Source organism: Vigna angularis, chromosome 7, assembly GCF_016808095.1.
Source record: "Vigna angularis cultivar LongXiaoDou No.4 chromosome 7, ASM1680809v1, whole genome shotgun sequence".
Lineage (NCBI taxonomy): Eukaryota > Viridiplantae > Streptophyta > Magnoliopsida > Fabales > Fabaceae > Vigna > Vigna angularis.
In genome coordinates this window covers 12,330,965-12,344,623 of record NC_068976.1, presented here as the reverse complement: position 1 = coordinate 12,344,623, position 13,659 = coordinate 12,330,965, and the positions used below count along the sequence as shown (strand labels likewise).

General features: G+C 35.4%; 1 protein-coding gene across 1 annotated transcript; it reads left to right on the top strand.

The window, feature by feature from the left end:
* The first annotated feature begins 8,073 nt into the window (after nucleotides 1-8,073).
* On the top strand, nucleotides 8,074-12,727 carry LOC108337516 (uncharacterized). The gene is made up of 9 exons (XM_017574064.2): nucleotides 8,074-8,514; nucleotides 8,636-8,839; nucleotides 9,302-9,359; nucleotides 9,575-9,637; nucleotides 10,497-10,572; nucleotides 11,212-11,327; nucleotides 11,637-11,726; nucleotides 11,818-11,949; nucleotides 12,351-12,727. Exons 1-9 carry the CDS (start codon nucleotides 8,159-8,161, stop codon nucleotides 12,483-12,485), a joined length of 1,230 nt encoding a protein of 409 aa, XP_017429553.1. The 5' UTR covers nucleotides 8,074-8,158; the 3' UTR covers nucleotides 12,486-12,727.
* The last annotated feature ends 932 nt before the right edge of the window (nucleotides 12,728-13,659 follow it).

Sequence of the window (13,659 nt, the reverse complement as noted above, 5' to 3'; positions counted from 1 at the left end):
CACACTTAAAATACTGATGTAGCATTGTTATATTACGTGGAATTCTTTTTCTGCTGATGTAGCAGTGATGCACACGTGTCTATCTTCATCTTCCATCTCCTCCCATTTCAATCAGCCAGGCGAGATCGCGAGTCCAGATCGCCTCTACCATGTAAAATGAGCTCCACCGCGTGCAGCCAAACAACCAACCTCCACTTCCCACGCGAGAAACGCACCAGAAAGGCGAGATCACCCCTCTACAAATCTAGTGAACCAGCAAAGGCGACAACAGTCTGAATCTGAAACCGCGAGACCTTCACGGAAAATGCAGTAGCAACCACGCAAGACGACGACTCCGGCGGCGTTGAGCGGAGGGTTGGTCGATCTGAACTCGGACGACGATGAATCTATTTTATAATTGATACGATTGTATATGGTTGTGCCTCTCACCTGCATTGCTCATGGCTCTCTTCCTTCCTCGCACTCGCACACACCCTTCATTCATCGTCATAAATCTCTCTTCGCAGCACCAATTTCTTGTTCCCAAACCTTATCCTCCCTCCGATTCTCCACCGACACCTCCGCCTTCACCCACCACTCGGTCAAGCTCCCGGAGAATCTATCCAAAAATCTTCTCGTGCGAGTCTTCAGCCGAAGGCGGCGTCTGCCACGTTTACTTGGTCGGAACCTGTCATTTCTCCAAGGTATTGATTATGGTCGTTCGGAATCAGGTTTTAGGTTTTGTTTTGCTGCACATTATCACTATGTTCAACGAGAACAAATAATGATGGATTCTATTACTTTATTGTGTTCTGTAATTGTTTCTATTGGAGCAAAACGCCCAAAAGGATCCATTTATCTCAGGCCAAATTGTTGAAAAATCGTTCCTTTCCCGGTGAGAGAAGAGAAAGAACAGTGCATGGTCCAAGGAACAATGTTAGGTTTGTGAGGCTGGTTCAGTGTAGAGACCAAACGGTAGCGGAGGATCTAGGTCTGTTGTGGGTCAAAACCCATCTGTGACAAAAACTAACCGGTGTTCGGCAAGGGTAATAACAATCACGGTGGGAAACGGCTACCGGAGAAAGGAGAATGGGTTTTGTGATTGTTCAGCGACAGTGGTGGGTGACGGCTATAGAAGAGGCCGCGGCAGCCAGTGGGTTTTGTGATTGTTCATCCATGTGGAATTGTTGATTGTACAACAGATCAACATTCGATTTAATACACAATGACACGTCATGTAAAAAAAATACAGCTCAACACAATTAGACACCGTGAGTGAAAACTTAACGGAGATGACTTAATTGGCTAATTTTAACAAGTTTATGGGCCCAATTGAGACCGAAAAAAAAATGATGACCCACTTGAGATTAACACACAAATACGAGGACCAAATGATGGTTTAAACCTAAAAATAATAATAAATGTTTCCTAATTCAAATCTAAATAAATTCTAGTTTAAAGTTAAACTTCAGAGACAATTCAATATAAAAAAAATACAAGACAATCCAAATATAATTCAAAATCATCTTAAACTCCAAATACAATCCAAAATCAAGCACAAAAAGTAAATCAAATAAGTATCTAACATTGATAATTTTTGTGTCACTTATAATTTTGAATGGATAAATCCATAATATTTTGCTTTCTTGAAATATCTTTTTCTTTATCCCCATCTACAATACAATAAAAAATTGTTAACTAATGATATTAAAACACAAAGCCAACTGGCTCACCACAGGTTGAATCGAATGAGCCGAGTTCTTAGTAGGTCAAACTCAAAATTAACTCGTATCGAAATTTCAATTTCTTTTTCAACCCAACTCGGTCTAAACCCGTGATAGGCCAGATTGACTTACGAGTTCCAATTCGTTTTGACAATACTACTTAAAATCACACAAACTCTTAAAGAAGTTATTGAAAAAAAAATAGTAGTGTAAATATCAAAAAGAGCAAACTAGTTACATAAGGCATATGGAGAATACTTTTTTTGCACCCTATAATTTCTATGGGCAGTCTTACAGACTAAAATGCCAAATTACTCCAGAACTTGCTATCTTTTACATGTTCTTTTTCTAGTTGCGACTTCATTCTTTTCTCTTAGTTAATATAATTCCTCTCACTCATTTTGATTATATAATTTGAGAATACAATTTAAAAATATTTTTCTAAAAATTTTAATTTAGAAATATTTTTGAATCCAGAAACTTATTCCAAACTGCATAATGTTGTTGTAAACAGAAAAACCAGATTTAGTTATTGTATTTTCATCTATAAGAACTGTAAATCATACATATCAATATACAGAAAATCATTTAGTACCTTGTGTGTTGCTTGACTTCCATTATTCTCTCTGTCTTTGCTTTCATCATCTTCATCTCAGATCTGCAGTGCGTGAGAGGAGTGTTTCGTTTTCTCTCTGGAACCCTAGGTCGAGAGACTTCCTTTTTTTCTCTACCTTCTCTCTAAAACCCTCTGTTGCATTTTATTTTTTTCTCTCTCAACACCTAATATGGTATTAAGAGCATAGGAAGACAGATCCTGGTGTGTGGGGGCGGGAGGGAGGAGGGGTGATTAAAGACTAGAAGTGTGTGTATCCAGAAAAGAAGTATTCTTTGGGGACGTGTACATCCTTAAAGTTAAATAAGGAAATCAAAGAAACTTCAAGATCCAAGCAAGAAGGAGATAACAGGTTTTGGAGGGATACAAGGGCCTTTACCAGTGTTTGATGGGAAGCTCTTTGATGACTGGTGCATCAAGATGCAAGCCATATTTGGCTTCCAGGATGTTTCATAAGTTATGAAAAAGGGCTACTGAGTTGAGGGCAAAGGCCACTGAAGAGGAGAAAAGAAATCACAAGATGCAGGTGAAACTCGATAGCAAAGTCAAGTTACTGTTGTATCAGTGTGTCAGTCTAAAGATCTTTAATAAGATCTCTGAGGCTGCCATTGCTAAAGAGGTGTGGGAAATTCTTGTGAAGATGTATGATGATGGAGACAAGAACAAGAAGGTGAAATTGCAGACTTTGAGGAGACAATTTGAAGTTTTGACCATGGATGAAGGGGAAATCATGGCAAAGTATTTTGACAAGGTGTAGGAGTTGGTAAATGGAATGAGGGCATGTAAGGATGAAATTTCTTATCAATATGTTGTAGATAAAGTCCTAAGAACCCTATCCAAGGTTCGATCATGTGGTGGTTGCTATTGAAGAGACTCGTGATATGGAAACTTTGGAAATTGAGGAGCTGCAACACTCATTAGAAGTCCATGAGTATCACATCAATGAGCGCAAACAGTGCCAAGAACAAGCACTGCAAGTCAGATCTCAATATTAGGGAAAAAGGGGTTCAAGAAAGGCAATAAAGGCAGTAAGAAGCATAAAGATTCACTGGAATAGCGAGTAGAAGATTCCAATGGATCAGTGAAAAGCAAGAATCAAAAGTCTGATGGTGAATGAAAGTTTGACAAGAAGAGGGTCAAATGTTACAACTGCCAGAAATTTGGTCATTATGCCAAGGAGTGTTGGAAGGGAGAAGGAGCAAAAAATAAATCCAAGAAGAGGGCTAATCTGGCCTAGGAGGAAGAATCAGATTCTGAAGCAGTGATGTTGATGGCCAGCATTGAGGAAGAACAACAAGAAAATACTATGTGGTATTTAGATTCTGGTTGTTCCGCCCATATGACTAGGAGGAAAGACTGGTTTGTGAGGATGCAAGGGGCTATACAGGAGAAAATCAAGTTTGCAGATGATAGGAGTTTAACTGCAGAAGGTTCTGGCATGGTTGTTTTGAGAGATGAAGATGGGAGAGAAGTGATATTTGAAGAGGTATTGTATGTACCAAGCCTGAAAACAAACCTGCTCAGTTTGGAGCAACTGTTGTAGAAAGGGTATGTGATGAAAATGGAGAACAATTGTCTCAGCATTTTCAACTAGAATAAGAAGATTATTGTGCAGGCTCAGCTGTCACATAATAGAACTTTTAGGGTGGTGATGAAGGCAGTAAAACCCTAGTGTTTTACTACATCAGAAAACAGAGGAGAATGACTGTGACATCTCACATTTGGGCACCTAAGTTTTAGAGATTTATCTCAGTTAAGCTAAAAGAACATGGTGAGTGGCTTACCTAAGGTTAGCATACCATAAACAGTATGCAAAGAATGTATCCAGTGGAAGCAAACCAGGGGCTGTTTCTAGAAGTTCCTACCCCAAAAGTCAGCAGAGAAACTACGGGTGATATATTCATATGTTTGTGGTCCTATACAAACAGAAACACCTAGGGGTAACATGTATTTTTTGTTGTTTATTGATGATTGGACTAGGAAGAGTTGGAGTTACTTGATTAGGAGAAAGGGTGAGGTGTTGAGAGACAATGTGGGAAGAAGATTAAGGTGTTGAGAACAGATAGAGGAGGAGATTATAACTCCACCGAGTTTAAAGATTTATGTGAAAAGGAGGGGATAATACATGAAGTTACCCATCCCTATACACCACAGCACAGTGGGGAAGCAGAAAGGAAAAACAGAACAATATTAAATATGGTTAGGTGTATGCTGAAGAGTAAAGGGCTGCCAAATTTCCTATGGGGAGAGGTTGTGCTGACAGTCACCTATATTCTAAATTTGTCTCCAACAAAGAGACTAGATGACATCACACCTAAAGAAGCTTGGACTAGGGTAAAACCAAATGTTAAACCTTTGAAGATACTTGGTTCTATATGCTATAAACATGTGTCATATCAGTTGAGGAAGAAGTTAAATAATAAAGGGGTGTCTCTAATTCTAATGGGATATAATGCTACTAGAGGATACAAGTTGTATGATCCTATATCTGGAACAGCTTCTATCAATAGGGATGTTATAGTTGATGAGGCTGGAGTGTGGCAGTGGGAATAAATCGACCATGGAGCATCAACCATTGTCTTGAAAGATGAAACTGCAGCAGTTGAGTCAGATATGTGAAGAAGAGATGACAATATTAGAAGGTCATCAAGGGTTACTCAACTGCCAACACATCAGAGAGATTATGACATGTCTTATGATGCTACAATTACATCAAAAGGTAATTTTGTCCACTATACTTTAATAGAAAAAGCTGAACCAGTTGAATTTCATTAGGCTGTGAGAGATGAGAGGTGGTATAAGGCAATGTAGGAAGAGATTAACTCAATCGAGAAAAGTCAGACATGGGAATTGATTGATTTACCTTCTAACAAGAAGCCTATAACATTAAAGTGGATTTATAACTCAAAAATAAATCCATAAGGTGTTGTTGTAAGGCACAAAGTCAGGCTGGTTACAAAAGGTTTTCTACAGAAGGATGGAGTGGATTATGGGGAAGTTTTTGCACCTATAGCCAGGGTTGAGACAATCAAGTTAGTGGTGTCTCTAGCAACTAAGTTTCATTGGTCATTATATCAATTAGATGTGAAATCTGCTTTCCTAAATGGGAAACTTGAGGAGGAGGTATATGTTGTTCATCCACATGGGTTTGAAGTTAAAGGGCAGTAAGGCAAGGTTTACAGGCTGAGAAAGACTCTCTATGGACTTAAACAGGCCTCAAGAGCCTGGAACTAGAGAATTGATGGGTTCATGAACAATATTGGGTTTGATAAATGTGTTTCAGAACACAGGCTGTATGTGCAGTGTTGCCAACATAATGACAAACCAGAAAAGCTAATTGTATGCCTGTATGTTGATGACCTATCAGTCATTGGAAGTAGTGAGGAGCTAATTTTGAATTTCAAGGTCCAAATGTTGAAGGAATTTGAAATGAGTGACTTAGAAAGACTTAGCTATTTTCTTGGGATTGAATTCACTAAGATTGAGTGTGGAATTGTGATGCATCAGTCCAGGTATGTTCTAGACCTATTGAAAAGGTTTGAAATGGTAAATTGCAATGCTGCTAACACCCCAACAAAAGTAGGATTAAGGCTGGAAAAGAAGCCAAAGGAGGAACCTGTAGATCCTACAACTTATAGGAGAATGGTTGGGAGCTTAAGATACCTCTGTAACACTAGACCAGACTTGAGTTACAGTGTTGGAGTGATAAACAAGTACATGGAATGTCCTAGAATATCACATTTAAATGCAGCTAAACATATTCTAAGGTATTTGCAGGGTACACACTCCTATGGGATATTTCTAGGAAGAGGAAAGGCTGGAAAAGAAGTTCAAATCACTTCTTATTCTGATGCAGATTGGTGAGGTGATAAAGTGGATAGAAGAAGTACTATAGGGTACATTTTCTTTATTGAAGGGTCTCCTATTTCATGGAGCTTAAGAAAAGAGCGAGTGATTGCTCTATCATCCTGTGAGGTAGAGTACATAGCTACCTATGAAGCTACGTGTCAGGCAGCTTGGCTGGGTTCTTTGATCGAAGGATTGAAGGTGGAGCTAACTGCAAGATTCAGACTGCTTGTGAACAACAAGTCAACCATAGATCTTGCCAAACATCCCACATCGCATGAGAGGAGTAAACATATCAAGACCAGGTTCCACTACATCAGGAAACAAGTCAGCAACGAGAAGCTTGAAGTGGTACACTACAGATCCGAAGATCAGCTTGCATATATACTCACAAAAGCACTTAAAGGTAAGCGCTTTCTATCACTCAGAAAGCATATCGAAGTCGTAAGAGCAAAGATCGGTGAAGATCGCTCGAAAAGGTGTCGAAAACCTAGGGTTTTCGTCGGGGAGAAGAGGCTTGCTTAGAAAAGGGGTTTTTCTTGGTTTTAATCGGTGAAAAATGTTCATGTACTCAAAGAAAATGTTTTTTTTCCAGTTTCAATCGGTGAAAAACGTTTAGATCGAAGAAGGAAGGAGTTTCACCGATTCAATCGGTGAAAGGAAGTGTTTTTTCTTCAGAAAAAGAGTTTTTGTTGAGATTAGGATTTTTTGTTTAGAAGGAGTGTTGTTGTAAACAAAAAAACCAGATTCAATTACTGTATTTTCATCTATAAGAACTGTAAATCATACATATCAATATACAGAAAATCATTCAGTACCTTGTGTGTTGTTTGCCTTGCATTATTCTCTCTGTCTTTGCTTTCATCATCTTCATCTCAGATCTGCAGTGTGAGAGGAATGTTTCGTTTTCTCTCTGGAACCCTAAGTCGAGAGACTTCCTTTTTTCTCTGCCTTCTCTTCTAAACCCCTCTGTTGCGTTTTATTTCTTTCTCTCTCAACACTTAATACATAATCCTGAAATGACTTCAAAAATCATGTTATGAATTACATAGTCTTAGAACCAATTTTTAATTTCAAAATATATAATTTGAAACACAATTTTAATTTCTCTTGATAGTGATTATTTTTACTTTTAGATCATACAATTTAAATCTTATCTGAAATTCATAATCCGAATTGAATTCTATCTCAAAAACTTATTTAGGTGACAAGACCTTCAAATTAAATAATCTACCTCTTAACACCTTCAAATTCATATAATGTGCCACAGTCTACCTCTTAACACCTTCACCTCCTTTGTGAGCTATCCACCAAACTCTTTAAAAAACCATCAATGGCATGCTTGCTTCATTGTCATATAATAAAAGAAGAGTAATATAGGTATTTTAAATTTTATGTTAGCGGAATAAAATTTATGGGAGTGCAAAAAGAAACATAATAAGTCAGGTCATAATAACTCATTGGTCCAACAAAAAATGTAACCAGCCTTTTACTTTTTCCACTTACACATTTTCTTTTTGCACTTCTTCAATTACGGTGTATTACCCAACTAACTTTTAAAATCTACTTTTCAAATAATCTTTAAAAAAAAAACACTTTTAGATTATGTATCCTGAAAAAAAAATTTAAAATTTGTTGGAACATATAATTCAAATTTTTGTATATTGTTAATAACACTTTTTTCAATAACTGCAAGAACGTTAAACACATCTTTGTTATTAAATAATAAAAAAGGGTGATGAAAGAAAAAACAGCAGGTTGGAAAAGTAAAATAAATGTTTCAGCAACAACAGGGAGAGACATCAAAATCGTGGCGAAATCTTCTCAACATATGTGCCAAACCTCACCAATCCAATAAATTTAAAATTACTCTGAGCAACCAATGACACAAAATTTGTACAAATAATAATAATAATTTTAGAACCTTATTTTCCCGTGCACTTTGCGGTTTGGACAGGAGTAGTCTTTCCCATATTCAATTGCTATCTAACAGTTAATGGAAATGGCTTCCTCATCCTTCATCTTAGGTTCAGATTTGAAATGCGTACTCTCTTATAGGAACACTAAAACCATGTCTGGGTTTGGTGCACTGAGACACACTAACCCAAATGGTTTGTTCAGCAAATTTTTCCCCTTTCACACTCTATCCACTAGAATGGTAGCAAGGACTACAAATATGGTTTTTGATGTTTATGTTGGTGGAAACACAAGTAGCAGAGTCAATAGCAAGATGTACACCAAGTTGGACTCTTGTCTGGTGATACCACCTACCCCCAATCGTGCCAAGCCTCGAGCTATAATCAAATTCCTGGGTGGTGCCTTCATTGGGGCTGTTCCTGAAGTTACTTACGGGTATTTTTTTTGTTACCCTTTTGTTTTTTCAATGCAAAGTTTGAGTCTTTATAATTGAAAGCTGGTTTTCTCATGTGGGTGGTGATATAGATGGTCTGATGAGCTTTTGGTGATATTGCAGGTACCTGATAGAGTTTTTGGCAAAGGAGGGTTTTTTGGTGGTGGTGGTGCCTTATAATGTGACATTTGACCATTCTCAAGCTGCTAAGCAAGTATATGAGAGGTTCCAAGCTTGTTTGAGTACTATCCTGACATCTGGGTTGCCTCAAGCCAATCTGTCTCCTGCTCAGCTTAAAGACCTTCCTCTTTTCTCTGTTGGCCATAGGTTGTTGGATTGTTTAGTGTTTAATACTACTCTTTTCCTTTATAAACAAAATAGTCAGTGCATTTTTTTTGTCTTAATTATAAGAAACACACAGTACCCATTCTTGAGATGTATTAATAGTTAAATTCTTTATTACCTTATTTGTTGTAAAGTTTACTAATGATACACTCGTGAATGTATTTATTGAACTGTTAATAATACAAGCCACACTCATGTGAGAAAATTATTTATTTTGAGCAATGTCACTAGATATAATTACCGCTTAAACCATTTAATCCTATGAGCATTTTTGGAATAACATTTAAAATTATGATATTGTTAAGTAGAGAAAAGACCTAACTATTCATTTTGGTTAGTCTTAGTGATTAGTTATTTGTTTCTTATATTATATGGGGGAAGGATCTTTCTTACTATAATGAATGTCACGAAAGTAATATATTTCTTGTTTTTTGAAATCTGTAGCAATGGTGCACTTCTTCAACTACTCATAGGCAGCTTATTTTCAGAGAATATACCCAAGGTCTGGTTATTTTTCTTACTGCTGCAGCAAAAGACTGTATTTATACATGCACAAAATGATTTTGATACTATTTTAACTAATAGTGTACAAATTAAATTATTATAACACAGTTTTAGTTTGTGGAGGCATTATGTGGATTATGAAGTTTCATTACTTAAATATAACTTAGAGCAATTCAAGTAGTGTGACGAAAATGTATATATTTCTTGTGGAAGGCTAATGCTGTAATCTCATACAACAACAGGCCAGCAACTGAGGCAGTCCCATACTTTGAACAGGTATTGACACTCATACTTGATGCAATCTATTACATCATTTATTCAAGAGTCTTTATAGGCTATTAATTTAATCTAATGTCTGTTTCTTCATTCTTGTGGTTATAATAAAGAAATATTTTTCTAAAAGCTGTGTTAAGTGTTTACCTTTCAACTAGAACTTTTGTTATGAAATTTAGAATTAAGTTTGATGGAGGATGCGCAAATTTTGAAGGATATATACACTGCTAATATGTTTTTTTGGAGAAATATTCGCTGTCTTGGCAGGATTCTTTGATAAATTTTGTATTTCACCTGGAGGATTTGTACCAAATGATTAAGGTTATGATAAAAACAAAAATGCTGGTTATGGATATGTTTGAAAGTTGAAACACACCTGAACCAGCTTAATATTCTTGTTCTGTTTCTGTGCATTCTGCATAGCTGCAAAATAATTCTATAAATCTGTCTAATTAGATGGGAAGCAAATAAGTATAGGAGTACTTCCGTTTCCTTTTCTGATCCCATTTGAAATAACAGGCTAGTAAGCTAAAGAAAACTAACATTTATACATATTGAGATAAGAATTATTGGCATACCATCAACGTACTGGCATTCGAAGATAAATTTAATCTGTCTATAACAGAAATGAAGATGCTCATGGAGGTGTTTGTTTCTCTCCTTATTCATATAATCCAGTATGGCATCAGAACCACTGAAATCAACATTGTTCATGAAATAATTTCGTATGTCCTTACAGAGATAAGATGCTCTTCAAAGGGGATAATATTATTTATATTCGTACTGAATTTCAGCTGAAAGAGCATTTTTATAAGTTGTTCATCTCCATTGTGCTCTAAAACTTTGCAGTGCTGCCCTGCAGTTGGGTCCTGCAGTCAGCCTAATGATGCCAGTGATGGAGGCAGCTCCTTTTTATTCAATAGCTAGAAATGCATCAGGTATCTCCTCAGCTCGCTTCTGATGGTTTTGCTTTTGCATCAGCGTTTTGTGAAGCTGTAGATAATCTTACTCTTCCAATTGTCCAAAAATGACAGCTTTACCATCATTACCTTCTTTGTTATATGTTACTGTCTAAGATTCTACGTATTCATTACATAATTCAATCTTACAAAACCGGGTAAGGACTATTCAAATTTTATAAAGCTTGTTTAAGTCATATTTCTAGTTGATGTGAAATTAAACTATCATCCTCTAGGCTACCATTGAGTCCCCAAAGAGGTTGTATATAAGGTGGTCTAGGGGCATGACTGCAATTAAAGAGACTTTTCCAACAAGATGCAATGGGAGGGTTGTGTAGAATGATCCTCCTCAACACTTGATTTGCTTTACTAGAAGTGAGGTGATTGAATAAGTAGAGAATTTTGAAAGTTAGATATGATGTAGTAACTTTTCTCTAAATCAAAGGGTCTTGGTCTAAAACCAAAATTGTTGTTGGCTCTCAAATAATATAACTCTGCTGTTACAATTGCTGCCCTACCACCTCAACACTCAGTTGTAATCCTTGGTGTGTTTAAAAATTAACTATATTAATTTTTTGTATCTATGATGATAATGCATGTCATCTGCAATCTATATAGGAGATGCATTGAAGATGGTGTTGGATGCTGTTAGATCAACTCTACCAGAATCTGAGCAGGAAAGACTGAATTCCTTAACTAAATTTGTTGATCAGTTGCCATCAGTAATGAATGAGGTACTTGTTAACTGTTGATTGATGATTATTTTATGCCATTTATTTCACTTACGTATGTGTTAATGGGAACACCTTGTAGGTGAAGTTTTGTTGTTGATTCCCATGTCTCCTGTTATTGTTTATGTACCAACCACACATCCTGCATAATCTTTTTCCTTGTTAATTTTTCATGTATTGGATGCATATATAATTTCTAAGGCAATGGATAAACTTTGTGATCATTGACTTTTAATAATGCTTAAATCTTAATTAACATGTTAATGAGCGCATATGTGTATATTTCTTGATGCATATATATCTCTCTGTCAGGTTTCGCAAGGAGTATCAGAGTTCAAGCCAACACCATCTGAAAATCGTGATTGCTTTAAATGTTCATACAATGTTGAACACACACTATTGGTTTGTCCAATGCTGTATGCCTTAGAACTTGTTCTTGAAAGATGGGTGGCATTGGTAAAATGTGTCTGATATTGTTTATCTGCCTCTCTAGGTGAAGTTCAATGTCGACGCAATTGATGAGACAGATATTCTTGAAAAAACACTAAAGCCTCGTGTGGAGTCATTTGGAGGGACATTAGAGAAAGTGACATTAAGTGGTAACCACATCACACCATGCATTCAGGTCAAACTTCTTTGCATCCTCCTTTTGTACCATACTTCTGTTCATCACAGTAAAGTATTCCTCTTTTCTGGAATACGCTTTCTTGAATTATCATGGCAGTGAAGTGACTCTGTTCACAAGCAAATTGCATTATATGGAATATAGTTTAACCATTCTAAAATCATTGCAGGAATAGCAGATTTTCTAATTAAGGATCAATTGGGACCTTTCTTTTTCTCAAACACTTTTAAGTGAGAAAACTAGGAAAATGAAATGAATTTTTTTATCAGTATTTAAGCCTAATTCATTCTTACTGGTTTGTAAAATATAGATTATTTCACTTATATACTTTATATACTGTAAAATGATTTTATATTTAATCGGTAAGTTATCTAAGATTTGATTTTTGATTGGGAGATCAGGAAGTGAAGTGGGAAGTGGGTAAATTGTATACTCCTGCAGATGCTGTTGCTCAAGGGCTTGCATCTCTTTCTTTGAATGATACCAAGATCCTTGCCAGAACTATTAGTGACTGGTTCAGACGCTATGAGGCTTGAAGTGAAAGGGTACACAATGCAAATATAATAATTTAATTTTATAATTTTTGCTATAAGCATCATTATGGTGCATGTTTTGGAATTTTGAACCTATGAAGTGTATATAATTTGTAGGTTAAGATAAATGTTGGTAGTTTATATCATTTATTAGATTCATGTTTGCATATGCTTTTTTTAGAATTAAGATGTATCAAAACTTCACTTTTCTATGATTATAAAAAATAATAGTACTATTATTATTATTATTGTTATTATTATAATTATGAAATGAAATATAAATAGTTTTTATAACTTTATTGTAAACAGTTTTTATTTATTTTATTGATAGTTTAATAACTAAAAAAAGGTTAAATTTAAAAGAATTGTCAAAATGAAAGAAAAAAAAACTAAAAATGATAAAATTGATAAAATAATCATTTTAATTTTAAAAAATTTTATTTAAAGAATGAATTTGGAAAACAAATACGAACACTCAGAATTTTCTTTATATATATGGATAGATGAATTGGTTATTGCCCATGCATTAAGTAACTTCCCGGACATATATATAATGTGGTTACTTTATTTTTACAAGATTTATTTTTTAGATAAAATTATATTATTAAAATTCAAATAGTGAATCATTTGCTTAAAATACATAATTTGTTAAATTAATGTGGATAAGTCAATTTTAATTTACTGAATAATTATTTTTTTTCTTATTTAATGGAGAAGATTGTCCAAACATAGTTTTGAACAAGGACAAAAACAATATATACTATTGAAAAATCCATATAAATTAGTGCCCATTGTTGAGACCTCGACAAGCGTACCGAATCGTACAAGTAATAAACCGGTAAGTCTGGAAATCGTTTTCCCAAAAGATTTGTTTTGATTCACAGATTGATTAAAGTTTACTAATTTAGCGAATAATAAATGTAATTTTGTAACAAACTTAAGATTTGCATACAGATGAAATTAAAGTGGTGAAAACAGTCGAATTAAAATTCATTGGGGTTGAAATTCAAGTTCTTCACTCAGGTAATTTTCTACTAACACAATTCCTCAAAATTTAGCATCGACATCCTAGGCGCATGCAGCCCCTGATCCCTCAGATGACAGTTCAAAATCATTCAAACTAAATTACTAATCCCTTAGCTAATTCAGTTATCAGATTTGCCTTAAACACAATGTC

What these genes read in the sequence shown, in the direction of transcription:
- LOC108337516 (XM_017574064.2), top strand. Translation starts at nt 8,159, where the DNA reads ATGGAAATGGCTTCCTCATCCTTCATCTTAGGTTCAGATTTGAAATGC. An exon ending in GTTCCTGAAGTTACTTACGG is followed by an intron (nt 8,515 to 8,635) that starts GTATTTTTTTTG and finishes GTGATATTGCAG; the next exon opens with GTACCTGATAGAGTTTTTGG. An exon ending in CAGTCCCATACTTTGAACAG is followed by an intron (nt 9,638 to 10,496) that starts GTATTGACACTC and finishes GCTGCCCTGCAG; the next exon opens with TTGGGTCCTGCAGTCAGCCT.